General features: G+C 40.7%; 2 protein-coding genes across 2 annotated transcripts; both read right to left on the reverse strand.

Moving 5' to 3' along the window:
* Window positions 1-3,903: 3,903 nt before the first annotated feature.
* On the reverse strand, window positions 3,904-10,900 carry ripk4 (receptor-interacting serine-threonine kinase 4). Its single transcript, XM_072446707.1, has 8 exons — window positions 10,602-10,900; window positions 8,309-8,600; window positions 7,610-7,758; window positions 7,341-7,390; window positions 6,521-6,679; window positions 6,287-6,402; window positions 5,576-5,816; window positions 3,904-5,500 (listed from the first exon to the last, which is right to left on the reverse strand). The coding sequence occupies exons 1-8, from the start codon at window positions 10,781-10,783 to the stop codon at window positions 4,254-4,256; spliced, it is 2,436 nt and encodes an 811-aa protein (XP_072302808.1). The 5' UTR covers window positions 10,784-10,900; the 3' UTR covers window positions 3,904-4,253.
* Window positions 10,901-12,631: 1,731 nt separating this feature from the next.
* On the reverse strand, window positions 12,632-20,981 carry prdm15 (PR domain containing 15). Its single transcript, XM_072446706.1, has 24 exons — window positions 20,889-20,981; window positions 20,319-20,365; window positions 20,146-20,239; window positions 19,641-19,794; window positions 19,402-19,554; window positions 19,223-19,331; window positions 19,101-19,148; window positions 18,445-18,615; window positions 18,123-18,335; window positions 17,958-18,052; window positions 17,802-17,889; window positions 17,556-17,723; window positions 16,361-16,455; window positions 16,146-16,277; window positions 15,759-15,899; window positions 15,520-15,683; window positions 15,360-15,439; window positions 15,168-15,287; window positions 14,954-15,085; window positions 14,324-14,407; window positions 14,075-14,250; window positions 13,898-13,978; window positions 13,598-13,819; window positions 12,632-13,441 (listed from the first exon to the last, which is right to left on the reverse strand). The coding sequence occupies exons 2-24, from the start codon at window positions 20,347-20,349 to the stop codon at window positions 12,905-12,907; spliced, it is 3,288 nt and encodes a 1,095-aa protein (XP_072302807.1). The 5' UTR covers window positions 20,350-20,365; window positions 20,889-20,981; the 3' UTR covers window positions 12,632-12,904.
* Window positions 20,982-21,070: the final 89 nt, after the last annotated feature.

Here is a 21,070-nt window from a genome sequence, read left to right on the forward strand (position 1 = left end):
GGTTCTGGAGCTCACCGGAACATACCACTAGTTTTGTGACGGGGGGAGCAAGGGATTGTGTTTGCTCTGGACTTTACGTAGTTATACATACAGTGAATAATGCAGAGTAATGCCGTAGAAAAACAGGGTTAATAAAATATATAAACACTATTGTGACTGTAGTTGTATTTGTATTGGATATAAAGTGTTACTATCGCACTCGCGTCCCTTCTACGGGAATGGAACAGTCCAAAGGAGCTTGACCAGTCACAACATGTACATACAAAACAAAGTTGTATCACAATTCTGATGGCCCTCAAAATGTTATATATACCTAACTATCACATTAGATCTCAATTCAGACATGACAACAGCAGATGGACAACAGGTCATCGGTATTAATTATTCCCCGTGGACTCTTTCGCTTTTCTTTTTTTCTCACGTCACAACACACGTGGAAATTCCCGGGAAAGAGAAACGAAATTAAAATATAATGGTACGTGGCTTGGCAGAAGAACATGTCATCACTTTGGAAAATGCGATGTTTTTGCTGGGGACAGAGTGCAGAGTGATTTAGTTTTTGATGGGGTTTGTGATGAAGGCCTTTTATATGCCTAACCTAAATCGCATTTTGGCAGATCGTTCTCAAAGAACGTTTAAGGCTATTACTACATTAGGCACGTCAATACACAATTGAGAGGCTTCCCATTCGTGTAATCGTCGTTCTTGATTTATTAAAGGGCAAACCGACAACAGGGGGAGAGTGATTGAGTAAAACGCTCAGTTATACCGCCCTCTGCTGGACACAATGGCCCATACATGTCCAAACCAGGCTCTATCAAGGTCCAAACACAAGCTCCACACATACCAGGGCCTGGTTTTGGAGAGAGCTGGCTTTGGACACATCATGTGGGTGGAGGACGTGATGAGAATGCTCCCTAAAAAGTTTTCTAGGCCTAGGATATTAAGTCTGGTCAATTTGGCCTGTAACGACCTTCTGCAAGTAAATAGGTCGATGGGTAACAGACTGTTTTCATAATGTTGATGGCTTAATATACAACACCAGTAAGAAGCTTATAATTCTAAACTTCATGCTTTATTTGTTGCCAGGGCGGACAGCTGGATGCCAAGACTGATGTCATAAGAAGCAGATCCTGGCACGTCTACAAGCTGCAACAGCACAGCGGCGATGACGCTTGGACAGTAGTTGAAAAGTAGGTTCCCTTTTACTTTCTTTACCAACAAGTTATTAGTCTTTCCTGGAAATGACTATCACTTCTAGACAGTTTATGCCTCAATAAAATGGTAATATCAACAACACAAAATTTCCATCCCTTTTCATGGAAGAAATAAGTTTTACTAGCACATTCACCTTTTACTTAGTTTAGCCATAAATCATAAAAGTCATCAATGAATTACACCTCCATCTATGTTTCACAAGCAGCGACAGTAGCTTGTAGTGACTTGCCTTGTGTTTTTAGACACCGGTCTCTGATCTCGTCCTGCTACATATGACAAAATTAGAATGTTAATCTCCATTATCAATTCATATGTAGCATACTGGTTTAAATCAAGTGTCATACATTTTGAAATGAAATCCAATATCATCTGTGTGTCTAGAATTCATTTAGGCTTGTGTTTCTTGAAACCTGTTTTACTCGGGTGAATGTTCTGTGATTCAGGTGGTGAGGCATGACTCAGGTCAAACAAAAGTCAGACGTCTTGTCTGTCAAACAGGAGGATTTGGAGGAGAATATCTTTGCTACAATCAGCCTTAGCTTAGCATATGTTTTCTTAAACAGAATTATTTAATTATGTTTGTATTATGGTTACATTTTACTTTATTACATTCTTTATGATCATGAATTACTATTGTCAAGGTATTCCAAATGCATGTGTTCTCTTTGTTATGCATGCAACTGTGTTTTATAAAATAAGACATTTTATGCAATGCATTATGTTGGTCAGCTTTTAACCATATTATAATGGCTTTCCCTTATCATTGCCTTTCTCAGAGTTGCATTTTGAGTAATCCCACATTGTCACGCATTGAGGCTTGAGGCTTCACCCTCTCCTCGCCCACGTCTGTACTCACCATTATTAGGAAAATACACATAGGGTTAAAAAATGTCAAACTTCTTCAGTTTTGAAGACAAAGTCAATGGACATATTTCTATTATGCCATTCTCTAACCAATATTTCAGTTTACAACTAACAAAATATTGATCTGTTATAGAAAGAAAACATGTACTATGTTTTGCACTTTTCTAAATCACCATGAGGGGCCACTGTTCTCATGGTGAAAGTTCCCTGTATTTAAAACAAATGTTGAGACCTTTATTTAACCAGGAAAGTCCCACTGAGATTTAGCATCTATTTTTTAATGGAGTCCTGGTCCCATATAGAAAATGTGAAAGGAGCAAATGATGGACAGCGTGGCATGTTAAGAAATGTTGGGGAGTGTGAGTGCAGCAGATAAAGGTGGGCCTAAACATTGGGCAATTTTTTTGGCACACATATATTAAACATAAAAGTACAAAATGCATTGGGATTGATGCATACATCTTTTATCATAATAACATGCAAGTAAGTAAATAAGTCATAATGACATATGATAAAAAATAAAACCCATGAACTCTTGACTATCCAACAGCTGATATGTGTTTCCTGGGATGGATTGTATTTCCTAAGATCCCATGACTAGGACAAAAGTAGGCGGAAGGAAGGAGGCTCTTGAAGCAGTTCATTCATACAGTGTGATAAGCCATCTGAACTTTGACTTGACAAGAACTCAGCAGTGACTCAGGCCAGGTCTGGCTCCAGAGTAGTGCATGTTGTCTAGCACTGCCATAGTTATGTCTTTTTACACAAGAGATGGTGAGATTTGGTGGGTGTAAAGATGGGAGATATAGCAAATTGTGGATATTGCAGTTGTTTTGGAGCTATGCAAAATTAGAATATTATAGCATATTGTCTGTAATAAAAACTAAAAAGCAAACAGGTAAAAAATAAGACTAGTGTAATCTTATATATTTCTTTACTTTTTTGTTAGATACTTGAACCTCATGTGTTTCAGCACATTTCAGATGGATTTTCATAACAATTCCTGAATGTGACAGAGACACTAAAATATATTTAAATGTGATATTATTTTTTGTCAATATCACCCACCTGGATGTAGGATATTGTTTTGACTGTTATATATATATATATACATACCTGAACCTATGTTGAACTATAGGCAATGTAAAGGCTCTATAAAGGCTCAGTAGGAGGAGAGAGAGGCCTATGTTGGCTTATACCATTATCCCAGCTGTAAGGACATATCATCAGGTAACAAGTGTTAGCCCTCTGTACACAAAAAGAGAAGCTTCGGATTACGCAAATTTGCCCAGTCATTTTCTGGGTCTCAGCAAACATTGGCTATAAAAACAGGACAATTACAAACAGCAGCCACCCACAGGCCGTTACTAAGGTTTCAAAAAGCCGAGCCCTGGAGCCGTCGGAGCTGGCATGTTAGTTTAAGGAGTGCTGAAAAGTTAAAGTGGTCTGAGGAATTAGCCAAGAGGCTGGAATAGCAGGTAGAACATTCACCCCTTGTATCACATTTATCATTTTTCACCCTGAGATCCCCCTGAGGGCTGGTTCCCATGAGTCCTGCCAACCCGAGCATGCTCTGTGGGGTCTGGAAAGGATAGTTTAAAAAGAAAAAAAGCGAGGAGCTTGCAGATGCAGACATGTCAAATTAACGGTGTACAGTTGGGTCTCGCACATGTGGGTGGGGGCTGTCATGAGCATTTCAGTTATAATTTACCCCCACCAAGTTCCTCGAGTTTTTTGTGTGTCCAAGAACAAGACATGTATTTGACCGAGTACAAATAAAATGTAGTTGAAACTGTGGATTAACAAAATACACAATACAAATTAGCTTTTTTAAATGGCTTATTATGGTAGCATTGGTAAGTAACAGTTGAAAAACACTGGAGTACATAAAAGAATACAGAATCTTGTGACCAAAATAACTTACAGGCATACTGGTTTTAAAAGAGTAGATACAATAATTCGGTGTCACTGGGGCCAAAGATTCATACTGTGCTTGTTTGGTAAAAAAGTACATTCTATTAACAACATTCTTTAACAATGATAAAAATCTTCTATTTACAGTATACATCTTTACATAAAAGCATACAGTCCGTACAAAAGAGCGACAAAAAGTCTCTGAGGCACAATTTTAGCTTAAACTATACATTTGCAGTCTTAGGAGTGGCCTTGTGTTAGCAGGGAGCAGAGGCACACTGCGCACTGGGGGGTTCTGGACAGTCTTTCTCGTTGCGCTCTGTAAGTTTTAGGATGACAATTTTTCTCTGCTTCGCCAATGCAGAAGGCGCTAATTTTTCAGTGTCACCGTGCACCGAGTTTTCATTTACAAAGTCTTGGCAATCCTGTGGAACCAGCATCTTAATAATGTTCGAGTGCCCCAACTGCACTGCGAGGTGCAGTGGAGTAAGGCCCTGTTTGTCCGACAGAGCGCCCCCATCAGGACAATGAACGAGAAGTTCCTTTAGGACTTCACAGTGGCCACTCTCTGCTGCGAGGTGGCAGGGAGAGCGCAGGTGGTGGCTGCTCCTGTCAGGTTCTGCCCCCTCCTCTATCAACATCTTCACTGTGGCCAAATGCCCCCGCTGGGACGCGAGGTGTAGCGGTGTGAAACCCACAGAGTTTTGAGCGTGGATATCTGCTTTGTGTTTGATTAGGAGGCGGGAGGTGCTGGTGTGTCCCGTCTCTGCAGCCACATGCAGAGGTGTGTTGGACCCTAAAGAGGTCATGTTCACATCTGCTCCCAGTTCAATCAGGATGCGGGCCACTCTGTACTGTCCTCTCTGTGACGCTAAATGCAGTGGTGTGCGTCCATCTGTGGTCTGCCCATCTACGTCTGAGCTTGCCTGTTTCACCAGGAGTTTGACGATTCCCACGTGACCTTGCCAGGCAGCAAAGTGGAGAGCCGTCCAGTAGTCCTTCCCTCTGACTTGGACATCGGCGCCTCGGCTCAGGAGCACCCTGATGACGTTCTCCTGACCATGCTGGCAGGCCACATGAGCTGGAGTGCGGCCTTGCCCATCGGTCTCATTGATAGCAGCACCTTTGTCCAGCAGAAGCCGTGTAATGGCCTCATCACCGTTTTGTGCAGCCCAGTGCAGCGCGGTGTATTGGTCTTCGTCCTTGGCATTCACATTGGTGCTGCGGCGGCCTAGCAGGAGCTCCGCCAGAGGCTTCAGAAGTCTCTCTGTGGCCAGGTGCAGAGGAGTGGAGCCACGGACATTAGCCAGGTTAGGATTGGCATTGTTCAGCAGCAGAAACTTCACAGCCTCCTCGTTGTTCAAGGTGATGGCATGGTGCAGCAGGCTGTCCCCTCCCTCCAGCTGGAGGTCCACATCTTGAGGCTGTAGGATCTTCATGAGCTTAGCTGTGTCTTTTGTCCGGATGGCCTCACACAGCTTTCTCTTTTGGATCTCGGCTAAGTCTGGATGATCAAAAACATGCAATGACTTTATAGTATAGAGGGATTATTGATTCAAATTCAGGTAGAAGGTCTTACCATATGTGTTTTCCTTTTCAAAGGACAGTGTAATTGAGTCTTGAGACGAGAAGGCAGAATCTGCGGAGGAGATGCCCGATAGCCTCTTACATGTGTTCTCTTTACTGTGGCAGCTGTCCTCTTTCAATCGATCAAAACTCCGAGAGATTCCAGAATCCACTTGGCTTAGCAGCTCTGATAGACTATAATCTTTTTCCGGCAACATAGCAGACTTTGGTCGCACGGGTTTGGTGTCATTTACCTGTGGGACACAGAGGCATTTGGACAAGCTGTTCTTAGTTTACATTCCATTATCACACAAGCCATTGCCTCCCAATTTGAACAATTTGTTGACCATTTTTACAGAATATAGAAAACTCTATGAAGTAAGATATAATAAAGAAACATTTTAGATTTCTTCTGTGTCCCAAAAGCAGAGCTTTATCAGCACAGCCTGTTTGACTCAAGTTCATTAACAGTCACGTAGACACTGGTAAATACACGGTATGTAGGACGCAGGTTAACCTCATCCGTCCACATTCCTGTTTAGTGCTGCAACTGTTCCTAAGGATCAAACATTAACCCAGAATATGACTAAAGTTTTAAGGAAATCCAAAAAATCAATTTTACTCCAGAGTAAATGAGAAGATCAAATGCTAGCTATGCTTTCTCTGCAGATGAAGAAAGATAAAGGTATTTGGCTCGAGTCTGTAACATAATAATGATAGTTACCTCATCAGGAATGGGCTTTTTGGGTGATGTGGGCTCTGGCTCAGAAGTAGAGAATGTGGGACTCTTTGGTTCCTCTTGAGGTTTAGAGCAGAGTTCCTCTGCTTCCGATGTGATTTCTAAATGGGCACAGACATGGTTCAGTAAAGATCTTTTTAATAAATGCTTTTTTTATTTGAGGTTTGTAAACTGATACTGACAAACAAATCCCATTTTTTAAATGTAACTGGAGCATACCCTGGAAGCTAGGTCTTGCATCAGGGTTTGTGGCCCAACAGCACTGCATGAGACTGAGGAACCCCGCACAGGCTGAAGGTCTGGAGCGAGGCACAGCCCCCAGGTCAGGGCGGACCCCTTTCACCACCTTCAGCATGATTTGCAGGATGTTATTCTCCCCTGCAAAAGACAAGAATAAAAAAACGTTGGTTAGGGGCCAACATCCCTACAGTGTATAGACGATCATTTATGCATGACTATTGCTGTCATTCAGTCACGCTCAGACAGGCAAGCTGAAGCTAGAGCAATTTTTCCATGAAGCTTTAGAATAAACCCTGTATCTCACAATGGAATCAGAAAGTCAATGAAGTCAGTGAATGAAATAAACAAAACAGATTACTCAACATCCTAAGAGAATCCTGATTCTGTTAGAGAGAACAATAGTGGGAATGGCAACAAAGATTTGTCTCTTTTATATGAATGGTGACCGTACCAGCCCTCATTTTAGTCATGTTTCTTGAAGTGAACAGCTAAATGATAAATATGGGAAAATGGACATTTGACAGTCCAACCCTGTCCACTTGAATGCTCAATAAACAAACATTGTGCTGCTTACACAGGTTTAATAATATTAACAATGATAATATTAACAATGATATGATTACATCTGTGCATGTTTTTGGGCATATGGCCGGCCACATTACCAGACCAGTATGAGTGCTGTTAAGTCGACAACTTAAAGATAAGAAGCCTCATTTGTACCTCGGCCTGAATTGGTTTTATTAGGATTAGGGTGACTTGCCATAATGCGCATTTAAATTAATCATTAATGACTGCTTACCTTGGTAGGGCTTCTTCTGTGTCAGTATTCCCCAGATCACAATAGAAAAGCTGTAAAAGGGGCATTTGTGAATTGTCACATAAAATCAGAAATCAGAAAAGTGTCTATCCCTATAATGAAAGTTATGAATGTAACTTTGGTTCAATGAATCCTTGATGACCATGAGAGGGTAGTTCTGAAAGCACTGAATGATTCAGTGCACATGTGCGAAGGAAATCATTCTTTCAGAAGTGCCCTTTGGCGGTCAGTAGGGATGAAATAGAACTCACCTGTAAACATCGTGTTTGGTATCAGACACTCTGTCCTTCTCAATGATGCTCTCGGGAGGCAGGTAGGCGATTGTGCCGCAGAAGCCATCCCTGCTCATATCATCACCCCGTGACAGCCCGTTCCAACGTGCCAAGCCAAAATCAGAGATCTGGGACATGGGGAACTTAGATTAGTACAACACTTGCACGTGCCATTTGTGACACCATGACTAATTTTGCCCAATAGGTGCGACAGACTGCAACGTTCTTATAACCGGTATGTGCATTCAGTGCAATGAGAGGCCAGCCATGTCTCAGCATGCACAAGGAGAGGTTTGTCACGTTTTTGCACACCCACACACATTTACAGGAGGAGCTTTAACAGGAGTTACACAATCCTGTCAGGACAGGCCCAGTGGAGGTGTTTACATCTAGATATTAAACTTGAGAATGACTGGTTCCCACCCATTACCTTCCCATAGATCTCCCTGCTAAAAGATTGGACACCTGTCAGCCCAGAGCATGTGAAGAACTGACATTTTTAAAGGGATCATAAAGTACAAAACCTCTCACTGTTGTAAAAACAAGAAAACTTGTTAGAAAACTTAAAAAAGTTGGGGCTTTAAATTGTACTTAAAAAGGCAAATAACAATTGCTTATAGCAGTTAAAATAATTGTAATATTATGAAGTTAAAAAGTTCCTAGTTAGAACCATTTTACCTTGACATGGTAGTGTGCATCCAGCAGGATGTTGGCTGGCTTGAGGTCAAGGTGAAGTAAAGGTGGGTACATGCAATGTAAGAAGTTCATGCCCACAGCTGTTTCATGGATAATGCGAAAGCGTAGCTCCCACGGCAGTGGCTCATTGGCCAGCAGAGTTTCCAGAGAGCCCGTCTCCATGTACTCCATGACCAGGCCCTGGGGGTCCTCACAGATCCCATACACCGGCAAAATGTATCGGAACTTTGCCGCCTCCATCTTCTTTGCCTCCTCGAGCAGTTCAGAGCGATCTCTTTGATTAAAAGAAAAGAAAGATTTTCAACTCTATAAACGGGATTAAACATATTGATATTCCATCACTTAATGAAGAAAATGTTACTCCTGTGTGTAATAAAATGTACCATTCAGCAAACATGCAGAAAATAACCAAGAGTAAAGAAAGTATGGCCATTACGGTATATCTAAAACCCCAATGTTTTAGCAAAAAATAGGCAGACTTTGGATGTTTTTATTGCATAGAAAAACATCTTATCTTACTGCGAGCAGGCTTTTAGCACCACAAACCCGACTTGTACCTGTCCTAGAGGAGGGCTTCCTTCTTGTTTCCATTGAAATGTTCCTATCTCCTTGGAGAATGTTCCTATTCCCATGGAATCATGCAGAAAGTTATGCAGTGTTGTTTTAATTTGCCAAATTACATCTACAAATTGCACTTCAGGTCAGTGTTTTTTAAGGCCTGGAGGACATTCGATGAAAACATCCACAAAATGCAGGAGGGTAAAAACAGAACTCTTCTGTTGCTCAACTGCTTTTATCAGTCCACTGGCCACACTGACATACTTCAAACACAACTGCTTTAAAAGGCATCTCATAATGAGGGCAGATTTGTGCAAGATAAACCCTTTGCAAGGGACTTAAAAGCCTGATGTAGGCGAGTTGGACTGGGAATTGAGTTCAATAAGATGAATAGAAGTCTACATAAGAGCTGTTTAGAGGGACTCTGGGGACTGGTGTGCAATTTGCATCGGGTTTCTTCAGGATTATTTGTGTTCTATAGGAGGAGAACAATCCTTAAGACTGGGTAGAAAGATCTCACCATATGCAATAATAGGCGGACACTTGTCAAATAAGGCCCACCTATAAGTGCTTCTCGGTAGCACCATGGAACCAAACAATATCCTTACTGCAAGAGCGGCCCGGTAGGACCGGTTCAACAACTTCTTTTATTGTCTGTGCCACACAGCCGCAGCCTTCAGCCAAACCAGACAAAGGTGGCTTTGAGTCAGAGCCGCTGTATGTGTGCTCGTGTGTGTGGGTCAGTGAAGCCAGTCGAAGTCGAATTACAGTTTATGGACGCTGAAAATGTTGTGGATGATAACATCTCTGCTTCACATTCAGTAAAAGCTTTGCCACCGGTTCAAAAGGATGTCTTTATTTGGAGAAACTCAAAGAAGACATCAACATCCTCTTTTTGTTTTGCCGAAAAGATAGTCAATATTAGTTCAATCTGCACTCACATTTGACAATAAAATCAACTTCCTTGTTCCTTGTTTTCAGACACTGAATCAAAAAGTATCACTGTCACCATTTTATATAACATTAAAGTGACAGAAGCTGTGTGTCCTGCTTAAAATATATCCGGGTGGAAAATACAATTTGTTGCATTTGAAACATAAATACAAACATCAGATTTATTTTCAGAGGTTTTATATCAAGGTTATTTTGCATTCTGAACTAAAACTACTCTAGGCCATATTTATATGGCTCTTTATTCAGACTGTGTGATGAAATACCACCTTATTCCCCATTTATTTTAGTCAAAATAACTTATAAGACAATATCAGTCTTGAATAGAGCGATCACTGTTGAACTTTTACCGTTCTTATAAAACATGTCAACAGCTTTGGTTTTGGGCAGTGGGCCTCATTCAGCCTAAGGCACAATGCATAATAAACCCCGGAGTGCGAATCATAACTGAATAATCATTTTTCAAAACATTACAAAAGTCCTGAATCCAATTTCTTTTGAGAAGTTCAAGCATAAACCAATAAAGGTTTATGGGTTTGGTCTGCGCAAACAATTCTAGTCTAGCAAATATCTAGTCTACAACAGTTACAGAAGTCAATTTATTGGTACGTATACAAATCTGTGTATCAGAATACTAGACACACTCACTTTTGGTACTTTTATTTCACTCATTTGCTCTTTGTTATTATATTGTTATTCCCCGAGTGGATCAATAACATTTGTCTAAGTCTAAGTATTAAGAATATGAGAAACAGCTGGGACTTACTTCTCGTCCACATGAAGGCAAGGAGGGCACTTGATAGCCAGCCATGTTTTCCACTGTTTGTGCCGGACTTTGTATACTTGTCCAAAGCCACCTGAGCCTATCTTCTCCCAGCAGCCAAACTGAGAGGAATCAAAGGTCCATAAATGCCCCATGTTTCCATGGGGAGACTCTGCAACATCCATATTTAGGCTCAAAATGTTCCTGTAGTGCCCTCTTCTCTTTGACTCCAATTAGAAATGTGGGAGTGAAAGCACAAACCTGTTGCCTGTGAGCTCTTCCTTGTTTTTCCACTTGCCTAACTCACCGTGGTCCCGCCCTCAGGTAAAAAAGGGGAGGGTCCGTTGTGTGACGTCACTTCCTATATATGAAAACACAGGAAGCAACAACAGGAAAAACATGATGGGCCACAGGGCATTTAGCTGTCTCCTGTATGCCTTCACACTATTGTTAAACATATGCCCTGCAGTTTATGTCATCATGTTTCAGCGGAGAAAAGAAGAAAATAATCTTTGCAATGTGCCTGAGTCCAAATGCTCAGGAATGTATTTTTTCATAAACACAGCTTTTGTCTATTGTCTCACTGTAGGTCATTATCCAGCCAACAGCCCCGTGGGTCAGAACATGGAATACACATTAACAATAGGAGTGATATGTGATAGCAGCCTGGTTTGGGAATGTGTGGATTTATCTTTTCAACACAAAACCATCTGTATAATGAGAAGGATGGATTTTGTAACAATCCTGGTCTCTAACAAACACCTGTCACACAGATCTATTGAAGTCATCATTACTGCCTGTCATTATGTCATTATGCTCACTACTCTCAGTATATTTATTTTCATTGTATTTTTTTTACTCTGGACAGTTCCATTTTGTCCTTCAGCTCAATTTGGTTGTGGTCTATAATGTTGAGTTTCTATATAGGCTACATGTATTATTATATTGGAGTGGAGAGGAAGAGTGTGTATAGGTCTATGCACACTTTCAGTTTACGTGGTTAATTTATTTAACCTGCCCGCTATTCCTGAGAGTGAGAACTTACCACTACCAAACGTGAACTTGCAACAATTTCGACAGACACCGGTCACTGTTCCACATCCCCCTCAGTGGCCACTCTGCTGGCAGAAAAAACATCAATTACCATATGCAGCTCATTCAAGGTGAAACTAGGGAGTCAAAGCCCTTTGAGATAATAGTGTAGCTCTGAGTGAAGTGTAAATGTGTTCTGAGAAACAGCAGCCTGTACTATGGAGTACCATAGCATTGCTTTTTGTAACTATCTTGTGTTTTGTGCAACATTGGAATCTACCTATTGTGGGACAATTAAAGGTTCTTATCTTTGATGAGCAAGTAATCAACCTGTGTTCCAGTAATGTAGTAGTCTAAACACACTGTGTATATTGGCTGCTCAATCAGGCCTGTATAGCTGGAGAAGTGAAGCTAAGCTCCAGCTTTCCAAACCAGTCATTGTCTCCCAAAGCTTCCCTCCTCACAGCAAATCTGACTTCTGGACAGTGGAAAGAAAGTTGATGGTGATTTAACTACCATCATTCTCAATTTTGCCATATGTGTCTGAGGACACACTAGTTTTTAAAGGGATTATTTTCTCTGGTCAAATATGCAATCTATCACTTAAAATATTTTGACTAGTATTCTCTTGATTACACTTTAAAAAGTCTGTATGCAATATTTCAAAAAATTTCTTTGAATTCTTTTGCACAATGATTTCCACCATCGCCCTGGAAGTACTTCATGTTTCTCCCTTGATAAGGATCAGTGAGTGTAATAGATCCATGGTTTGAACTCAATGATGCCCTCTAGTGAGTGTACCTTCAATAGCTTCAATAGTTTTTACTTCCAGGTTTTCTTCAGTAGTAATTTAAAAGCTAAATATTATGAGGTGACAAACTAGAACCACGTCAATACATATGCTACTATACAACACAACAACACATTAAATTGTATTTACCGTAGCTTTTAAGAAATACATGTTTCCAAGGCAGAAGAAAATATACAACATTCAAAAATAATTATTCACATGACGCTACTATTTATTTTAATTCATTTGACCAGTTTCAGATTGTGTCGAGTAATAGACCATTGGATGATACAGTCATGCAGTTTAAAGGCTTAGAAGGCATTCCCAAATGTGTCTAAATGCTTTGGTTCGATGTGTGAGAAAATAAAAATCCGGCAACATTTCGTCAGAGAGTGCCAGAATTAAAATAAAAAAACAGTTTTCCTTTAGAGGCATTCATGTGACTTCTCCAGCAGCGCCAAAGTATATACAATATCTATAGAGACTATGTAGTGTGATGAGAAGCGTCCAGCACTTCAGGTTTTAAGTAGCTAAACATTGGCTGAGTTGAGCCACTTGTCTGTGTAGCAGGGGAGTGGCTCTGTCCAGATTGTCCCAGCTCTTGGCCCTGGCTCTGATTGTTCTGGTTCTCCACTGAGGCCCCTGAGGCCACTGAGCTGCCCTCTGCTGGTGGGACAGGTCTCCAGGCAAGAGTTGGAGGCTCCAGTGAATGGCTCATGGGATTGACCAGAGTGGTGAGGTTAATGAAGTGAGCCACAGACTGAGGCACCGCTGCTCCTGTGGGGCCCACTGTCTCAGGGACGAGCTCATTGGGCCGGTTGTGAAGCATGGCAGAGCCGCTGACGGTGTCAAAGGTCACAGTGAGGATGGGGTTGTCCAGATGCCCCACAGCCACAGGCTGAAGGCTGGTAAATTGAGTTGGGGGCGTGCTGGTGATAGGAGTCACTGTTATGTTTGTCAGACCCACTGAGCTGTTCGAGGACGGGGCAGTAGACACATTTGTGTCAGCCAGGACTACCACCTGCAAATGAGAGAAAAATATTAGCTTTATTTATTGACTGCAGTTCGTCTTTCATGTTCGGCTTGTACAGAAAATGTGTTCTTGTCATTTATGAGGTGAAATAAAAAAAAATAAAAAATTATTAAAACCATAATGATATTTTTTAAATCAATCTACCTGTTGAATGCTCTGCACTGCAGAGCTTGTCTCAGTCTCCTCGCCAACGATGACAGTTTTAAACTCACACATGGATTTTTCTTTTGGCGCGGTGAAATCAACAAAGTCATCTGTGTCAGAGAGTTCTGGATCTGCTTGAGCCCTTTGCTTCTTTTTGCTATTGCGAGGTGGTCGGCTTGGTCTAGTCTGGGACAAAGTGACCTTTTTCAGAGTAAGAGTGGGCTTAAAAAAAACAATTGTAGAAATGTTTTTTATATGTGTTTATTTAATTATAAAACATCAAGTATGAATTTGTCTAACCTGCACAATGCTGATTGAGGAGTCATTGATTGTTGAAGGTTCCTGCAGATCATCAAATTCAGCTATTCTGAGAGACACCAACTGAACACAAAACAATTTCAATAATTTCTGTATCCACCTTGCTTTAAATGTGCAGTTAAAGTAATGATGAAAGTAGAAAATGATTCTGAGCCTGACCTCTGGATGTTTACGACGCAAGTGTCTGTTCATTGAGGCTCGAGTGGACACCTTTGTTCCACACAAGTCACATGACTGCGCCTCCACCTTCTCATGCGTCAGGTGGACATGCTTCTGTAGCATATACTCCGTTAAATACTTTTTGTCACAGGTTGGACATGTCCAGGTCTTACCAACTAAAACATCAGAATAAATACATTATCTGAACACACCACAGTAATAACGTTTTAGCTGTAGCATTCAGCTTACCTGTATGGATGAGCTTATGTGTCTCTAGAGTTGTCCTCTCACTAAATGTCTTACCACACAGTTCACACATGAAGTCCTTTATGCCTAAATGAAATATAAAAGAATATAGTAAACTGGTGTATTCTTAGGCTGATTATATCACTATTTTAGTATTATCGGGACAGTGCATGTTAATGAACATACTGTACGCGATACACAGAAGATTGTAGCCATGGGCACATTTTCATCTGTTGTACAGCATTCACTCTCACAAACACACTCTTTCACACACCAGCATACTTGGACACTGGAGGCAAGGTTCAAACACACATATACATATATCAGACATCATGCATGCAATAGCACGTCTGCCAGTACACAGCACTTACTTTCCTCACCTTAATTTGTTTTTTTTTGACAAAGAAGACTTTGTTTCATGTGGATGGATCCAGTAATTAAGAGATATTAACCATACATCAGGTCAACAAACCTGCATTTAAACAAATTCTACCACAGAATTTGAGTGTCTGCAGGGATGTCAGATTCTAATGATAATGGATAGTGGCAGAAAGGTTTCACAGGCATTTCCTTAGACTCCGTGTTTGATTTAGTTATGGAAAAGGCCCAGAAGTCAGGCACTCCTCCACTCACCTGTGTGTCTCTTGTAATGTTTCAGCATGTTAACTTTCTGAGCAAATTTGCGGTTACACTCTTTACACTCGTACTCTTTAATGCCTTTGTGGAGCTTCATGTGATGTCTGAGAGCATGCTTGGTCTTCATACCTTAAAACAATAACATAAGATGTTAGGTATGTACAAAAAAAAAGAAAAATGGAATGAAAAAAAACAATGTGTCCTAGATTACCCTTGCCACACTCGGCACACAGGTATTCTCGGATGTCATCGTGGACCCTAAGGTGCTCTTTAAGCATATCTTTTCTGGCAAACGACTTGCCACACTTATCACAACAGTGACTTTTAACCCCTGCAGTAACACATGGAAGGTTTAGTGATAGTAAGCATGTATGGTCAGTTTCTTCTCTCTTTGTTCACTCACCAGTGTGGATAATCTTATGTCTTTCCAGGTTTCCATAGCTGTTGAAGATGCGCCCACAAACCTCACATGGGTGGATATATCTAACAGATTTTTAACAAGAATAATTCAGAATAAAACATAATTGGATGTTAATTTAACACAGTTTAGGGGGAAATCTTACTTTTGCACAGCCGGATCAGGTAGCTGCTCTCTGTGGATGACCAGATGTGCGTTATATGTGGCTTTCAGTGCAAAGCGCCGATTACAGATGCCACAGCCATAACCACGCTCTTTGTGCTGCTCCATGATATGCTTCAGATACTCCTTGCCCTTTGCAAAGGACAGCTGAGACAAAATCAAAGTTATAACTGTACACACAGTGATATACTGTAATTTGATTCAGGATTTATCCATCGTTACTTGACATTTCTTGCAGTTGTATTTGAGTTGCTCAGAATCGTCCGACTCGTCTTCCTCGTCGGTTTCATCACTGTCCTCTGCTGAAATGCCAATTTTCTTGATGAAATCTTCTCGTTCCTGCTCATCCATAAGTGCAATATCCTAAAATAATGAAATAATACAAGAATAGAGTCACACAAACATAAGATTGCTTGCAATTGATGCCTTTTATTAAAATACATATTACTGTTACTGCTTAAAAATGAGACACAAAAGTTAACTGATGGATTTTTCAAAGTAATAAATAAGGGATTAGACATGTATAGCTAGGTTGCAGAAAAAGTCTTAAGATTCCTGATTAACTGTAGATTTTTAAACTGGCTGTGGTCAAATTAGCCCGTTAAAAACCTTGAAGTGGACATGTATGTGATCCCTGAGCACGTCCACTCTGAAGAACTTGCGTCCACAGATCTCACACGTGTACTTCTTATCACCATGAGTCAGCAGGTGCTTGTTCATGTTACTCCTGCAGGAGAACACCTGAGTACACAAAATACTCCAGTTAGGCTTCTCAATCCTCTGACCTCTTAAAGATATTTTTGTTTATGTGGTGCAGTTATGACCTTTCCACAAATTGGACAAGGCGATGGCTCCTTTCTGTACTTAGTGTTTTCTTCACTGAGAGCCTCCAAGTCTTCTCTCTTTGTGCTTTTTGCTCCTATGTACAATTAAAAATTAGGTTTAGGACGTTAAGTTGGGACATTGTTTAAAACAGTATAATAGAATTCAGTATAATAGAATTTTAGTCACAGCAGAAAACTACAGATACACCAATATTTTTCTTGACACTGTTTGACTAATACATGAAAACATAAATTTGTTTTAACATAACTTTATGTCAAAGAGTATATTAAAATATCGCAATAATATTGTTTACACAGCATATTACATCCATATTGTATACTGCAAAAATGTAGTACTGTATTCTGAAGTTTAATTATATCATGACATCGAATGAAAACGGCTTTGTTGTGTATTTATTCATAATTTTAATAGAAAGATTTATTGCACCACAAGAGCAATGTTTTTTTTTTACAGTCATTCAAAATTAGTATTCTAAATATCTATTTAGTTACTTCCCAACACAGTTTACTCGATACACAATATTGGACCATTTTTACCTCAAAAAGACAGTAAATATGCTATGGTATGAGACTATGTAAATAAAACCCTCATTTTAATTATACTCTCATTAAGCCCTGGCAGTGTTATTAAACCTTATGTACTATTAGCGCCATTTCACTCCACTTTTTTGATGTCTGTAAAAATAAAGATTGTATTTGTTGAACGTTTTGTTAATCCACAAAAACACTTAAGATGGCAGAATGTAGGCTGAATTTGGTTTCATCTTTTATTACAGTCTTGGACATGAATCTAAAGAAAGATTAGTAACAACATCATTTTTGGGTTTTCGTTTTAGTTTGACATCCATTAGAAGCAGGGCCGGCCCCAGCACATTTGGTGCCCTAGGCGAGCTACTCCCCTGACTTACTATGTAAGTCCTATAATAACGGCCGATACAAAACTTGTATTTTAAATATTTTTAGAAAATAAATGTCAAACTAAGGATTGTATGTCCAATTTAAACATGGAACATGACAAAAAGTGGAGTAAAACTCTGGTACTTAAGGGTTAATGTTCTCTTTCTGAATAAAACTGCATAGTTTCATGATATTCCCAAATATATCTTGATCTACTTCCTTATGTAGATTCTACATTAGTTTGGATTCAGATGGGTCAGTAGAAGAGCAGACTCACCCACACCGTGCCTCCTGTGGTGCTCTTGCATCACATCCTTGCGGTAAAACATCTTGTTGCAGATCTCACAGGAGTACAACTTGTCTCCGTGTTTTTTCTTGTGCTTGGAAAGGTTACTGTTGGTGGAGAAGAAGCGTGAACAGATGTCACACTGGAATGTCTTGTCATCTAGAAAAAACAAATAAGAAATTGCATTTTATATACCGGTACTTACAGGTTTTATTTTTTTCATTAGTATTTATTTACCTGTTCTGCAGTTGTGATATTCCAAGGCATTTTCTAGCCGAAAAGATTTCTCACAAGTGTCGCACTTATATTTGTACTCCATATCAGGCTGGTGAACATGACGCACATTAGAAAAAGAAAAAGCCATTATAACAGCACTCGCCTTGAGGTACCTACCTTAGTCTTGCTGTGCTTATAAGAGATGTGCTGCTTCAGACTTTCTTTGCGGCTAAATAACTTGTCACAGTCGTCACATTTAAACAGCTTGTCCCCTAAAATATGTACATATATAAGATGTACTACACTGTACTTATTATGTTTTTGATATTTTTTTTCTCTTACCATGAGAGCGGATGTGTCTATTCAAATTGCTGCTGTTCTGGAAGACCTTACAGCACATAGGGCAGCAGTACACCTTCTTTTGCTCTCGAGGTTTTGGCCTCTTGAGTGGTTCACCCTCTGGGTCGTGGGTTGGCATGATGCTTTCAATTGATGCCATCTCTGTTGGAATTTCAAATTCCTCCAAAATGGAACAGTTTTTTGTTGCCTTCAGAACTGCATTTATGACAAGAGAGATGAAGTCTGAATCCAGTGCTTTCCATACTATAGAATTCTGTCTTTCTGCTCCTTTCTATACTCTTAACTCACACACCACATCCAATACCTTTGCTTTTGTTCACAGTAGTTGAGATGGTGGGCCGACGTCTGCTGCTTTTTCTCCCCCTGGAAGGACGTTTCTTCTGGGTGCGTGGAGCTGGCAGGGGACTTACATCCATCTCAGGAAAAACATGACACTCCTCTTGCGGGTCGTCTGGAAACATCATTTTTATATCGTCTATTAAAAGCAAATAAAAAATATAATATTATTCATTCATTAATTTTCTACCGCTTGTTCCCTTTCTGGGTCGCGGGTGACTGGAGCCTAGCCCAGTGACTTTGGGCCTTAGGCGGGGTACACCCTGGACAGTGGCCAACTTGTCACAGGGCCAACAGACATAGACACAGACACACAGATAATCATTCACTCTCACATTCATTCACTAGGGCCAATTTAGTTTAATTTAGTTGCCAATTTTGCCTAACACATGCTTTGGACAGTGGGAGGAAGCCGGAGAACCCGGGGAGGACATGCAGACTCAGAGAGACAGACAGAGAGATTATGTGATGTTGGTCTGGTCCAGGAATTGAACCCACGATCTCCTTCTTGGGAAGCAAAAGCGCTAACCGCCTTTGCCACCGTGTAAAGAATATCATTTTATATATATAAAATAACAATTAAACATTTTACATCATGTAAGAGGTGTTGAACACAGAACCTACTTGTATATTGTTCTTCAACGTCATTCTGCATTATGGGCCCGGTTTTATCTATTATGATATATGGACAGTCAGTTTCAGTACAAACATTTTTTGAAAATATATTGCTTTCATTGTAAGGACACCTGATGAAGGTAAGAGGGGTTGAAGTGGAGGTTTTAACATGGGCTTTTCCATCTTCTTAGCGTAGAAGGCACCATACCACACTCGCAGTTCAGTGCCTGGCAGGACATCCTGGGCACATCAATCCATTTAGCCACAAAGTAGTTAAATGTACACATTTAGAAGGTGTAGGTTGGCATACTTGAGAGGTGTTGAAATACACATCGTCGTCCTGTTGATAGGCAGTCAGATTCTGATGGCTGTGGTCTGTGGCAGGTCTGACCAGCATCATCCAGTTGCAGTCTTCTTCACTACTGGTGTTAAAACACACAACAGTGCCATCTTTTTGAAAGATCTGACCAGTGAGAGAGATGTGTATTTTAGAGTAGGAAATAATCTGGCAAGAAATGATTTGTCCATGTTGTATAAAAAGGGCACCACCTTGAGAGCAAATCTCCCCTCTCTTTGTATATGGGAAACCCTTTTAGCCTCAAAGGGTCCGAATCGGGTTCTTTTGACAAGTCGTCGTAGTACAAAGACTCCGTCTTCTCCGGCCTTCACTTCTCTGATCTCCAAACTGTTAGGCAGGGAGGACCTGATTGACAACAATGAGCAAAGAATAAAGTACATATTCACAAAACATGGTGGAAGTGGGAGCATCCATTTATTATGTCTGCCTTGGCTTTAATTTAAGTTAACATGTGTCGAGAAGGATTTCCAGAGCTCCGTCCACAGGAACGTTTTAGAGTTTTTTTTGTCAGTAACACTTGATCAGACATTAGGAATTCAGAGTACGCTTACCAACACCAGAATAGTCCACATAAAATACTGTATGTCTTAGATAATGTTTAATCCTTAGACGTCAATGATTGTTCAGTATACTTGACATTAAATGTCAAGTATACTGAACAATCATTGACGTCTAAGGATTAAAGGTAAATTTTACCTTGCTCTGCTGAGCACAAAAGAGTCTTGTACAGTCACCACTGGCCCCAACTCAGGACACTCAGAGTCATGGTACTGGCCACAGTCCTCGCACCCTGCAGCACAAGCAACAGCAACTAAAACCAAAAGCCCTGCTCTTCTCATACATTGTAATGTGCACAGACCAGTACTTACAGACAAACTCATCTGGGGTTGGCTCAGCCATTTCGTCAACCTACGATCTGGGAATAAAATGTATTTGTGACTCAGAAAATCAATGTGACAAAGTATAACACATCTGATATAGAAATATCATTATTATTTTCATTTAATGGAGTACAGATTCCAGACTCTTTTATGTATTTGGTCAAATAGAGCTATAATCCACCTATTGCTTGTGCTGAATTCTAAATCTCTCGCACTGCCTGTGCTGTGTTGCCCAGTCTCAGACTACAGACCTCCATTCACAAATTGCAGTCCAGCTATGAGATGGGATCCGGGATTTCAGCCGCTCCCAAACTCTTGCCGGGTTTTAACTCCGATCTGAGCAGCTCCTCTGGTAATTGTAACAAAGAACAGTCGGCATGGCGGATGGACCGGAGACGCGCCACACAAACGGGAGTCAGGGCTGTTTAGCACGGCACGGCCGAGAGCAGAGGACGGAAGCGGCGCAGGCCGCGGCCTTTGCCTCGGCTGCACCTTTACTGCAGAACTGCGGCTGCGTTTGCGCTTATTTTGGCGTATGTTTTTAGAGAAACGAGTTACCTTTTCTGCAAAAGACCCTTCATTTACCGAGTCCTGACTCCGGGTTCCAATCCGCTCCAGAAACGGCGCAAGACCGGAAACCAACTGCGCCCAAGGAATTATGGGAGTTGTAGGCTCTTGTCCGTTCTAAACCCAAGCTGCTGCTTATACATACGTTGTAAACGCATCAATTATGTCATACT

The sequence above is a fragment of the Eucyclogobius newberryi genome, unplaced genomic scaffold, assembly GCF_026437365.1.
Source record: "Eucyclogobius newberryi isolate DKJ021-1_F unplaced genomic scaffold, fEucNew1.0.hap1 SCAF_15, whole genome shotgun sequence".
In the NCBI taxonomy this organism is placed as follows: Eukaryota; Metazoa; Chordata; class Actinopteri; order Gobiiformes; family Gobiidae; genus Eucyclogobius; species Eucyclogobius newberryi.

What these genes read in the sequence shown, in the direction of transcription:
- ripk4 (XM_072446707.1), bottom strand. Translation starts at nt 10,783, where the DNA reads ATGGATGTTGCAGAGTCTCCCCATGGAAACATGGGGCATTTATGGACC. An exon ending in ACCAAACACGATGTTTACAG is followed by an intron (nt 7,391 to 7,609) that starts GTGAGTTCTATT and finishes CCCCTTTTACAG; the next exon opens with CTTTTCTATTGTGATCTGGG. An exon ending in AAAAGCCCATTCCTGATGAG is followed by an intron (nt 5,817 to 6,286) that starts GTAACTATCATT and finishes TGTGTCCCACAG; the next exon opens with GTAAATGACACCAAACCCGT.
- prdm15 (XM_072446706.1), bottom strand. Translation starts at nt 20,349, where the DNA reads ATGGCTGAGCCAACCCCAGATGAGTTTGTCT. An exon ending in ATAAGCACAGCAAGACTAAG is followed by an intron (nt 17,890 to 17,957) that starts GTAGGTACCTCA and finishes CATGTTCACCAG; the next exon opens with CCTGATATGGAGTACAAATA. An exon ending in ACATACATGTCCACTTCAAG is followed by an intron (nt 15,900 to 16,145) that starts GTTTTTAACGGG and finishes TCATTATTTTAG; the next exon opens with GATATTGCACTTATGGATGA.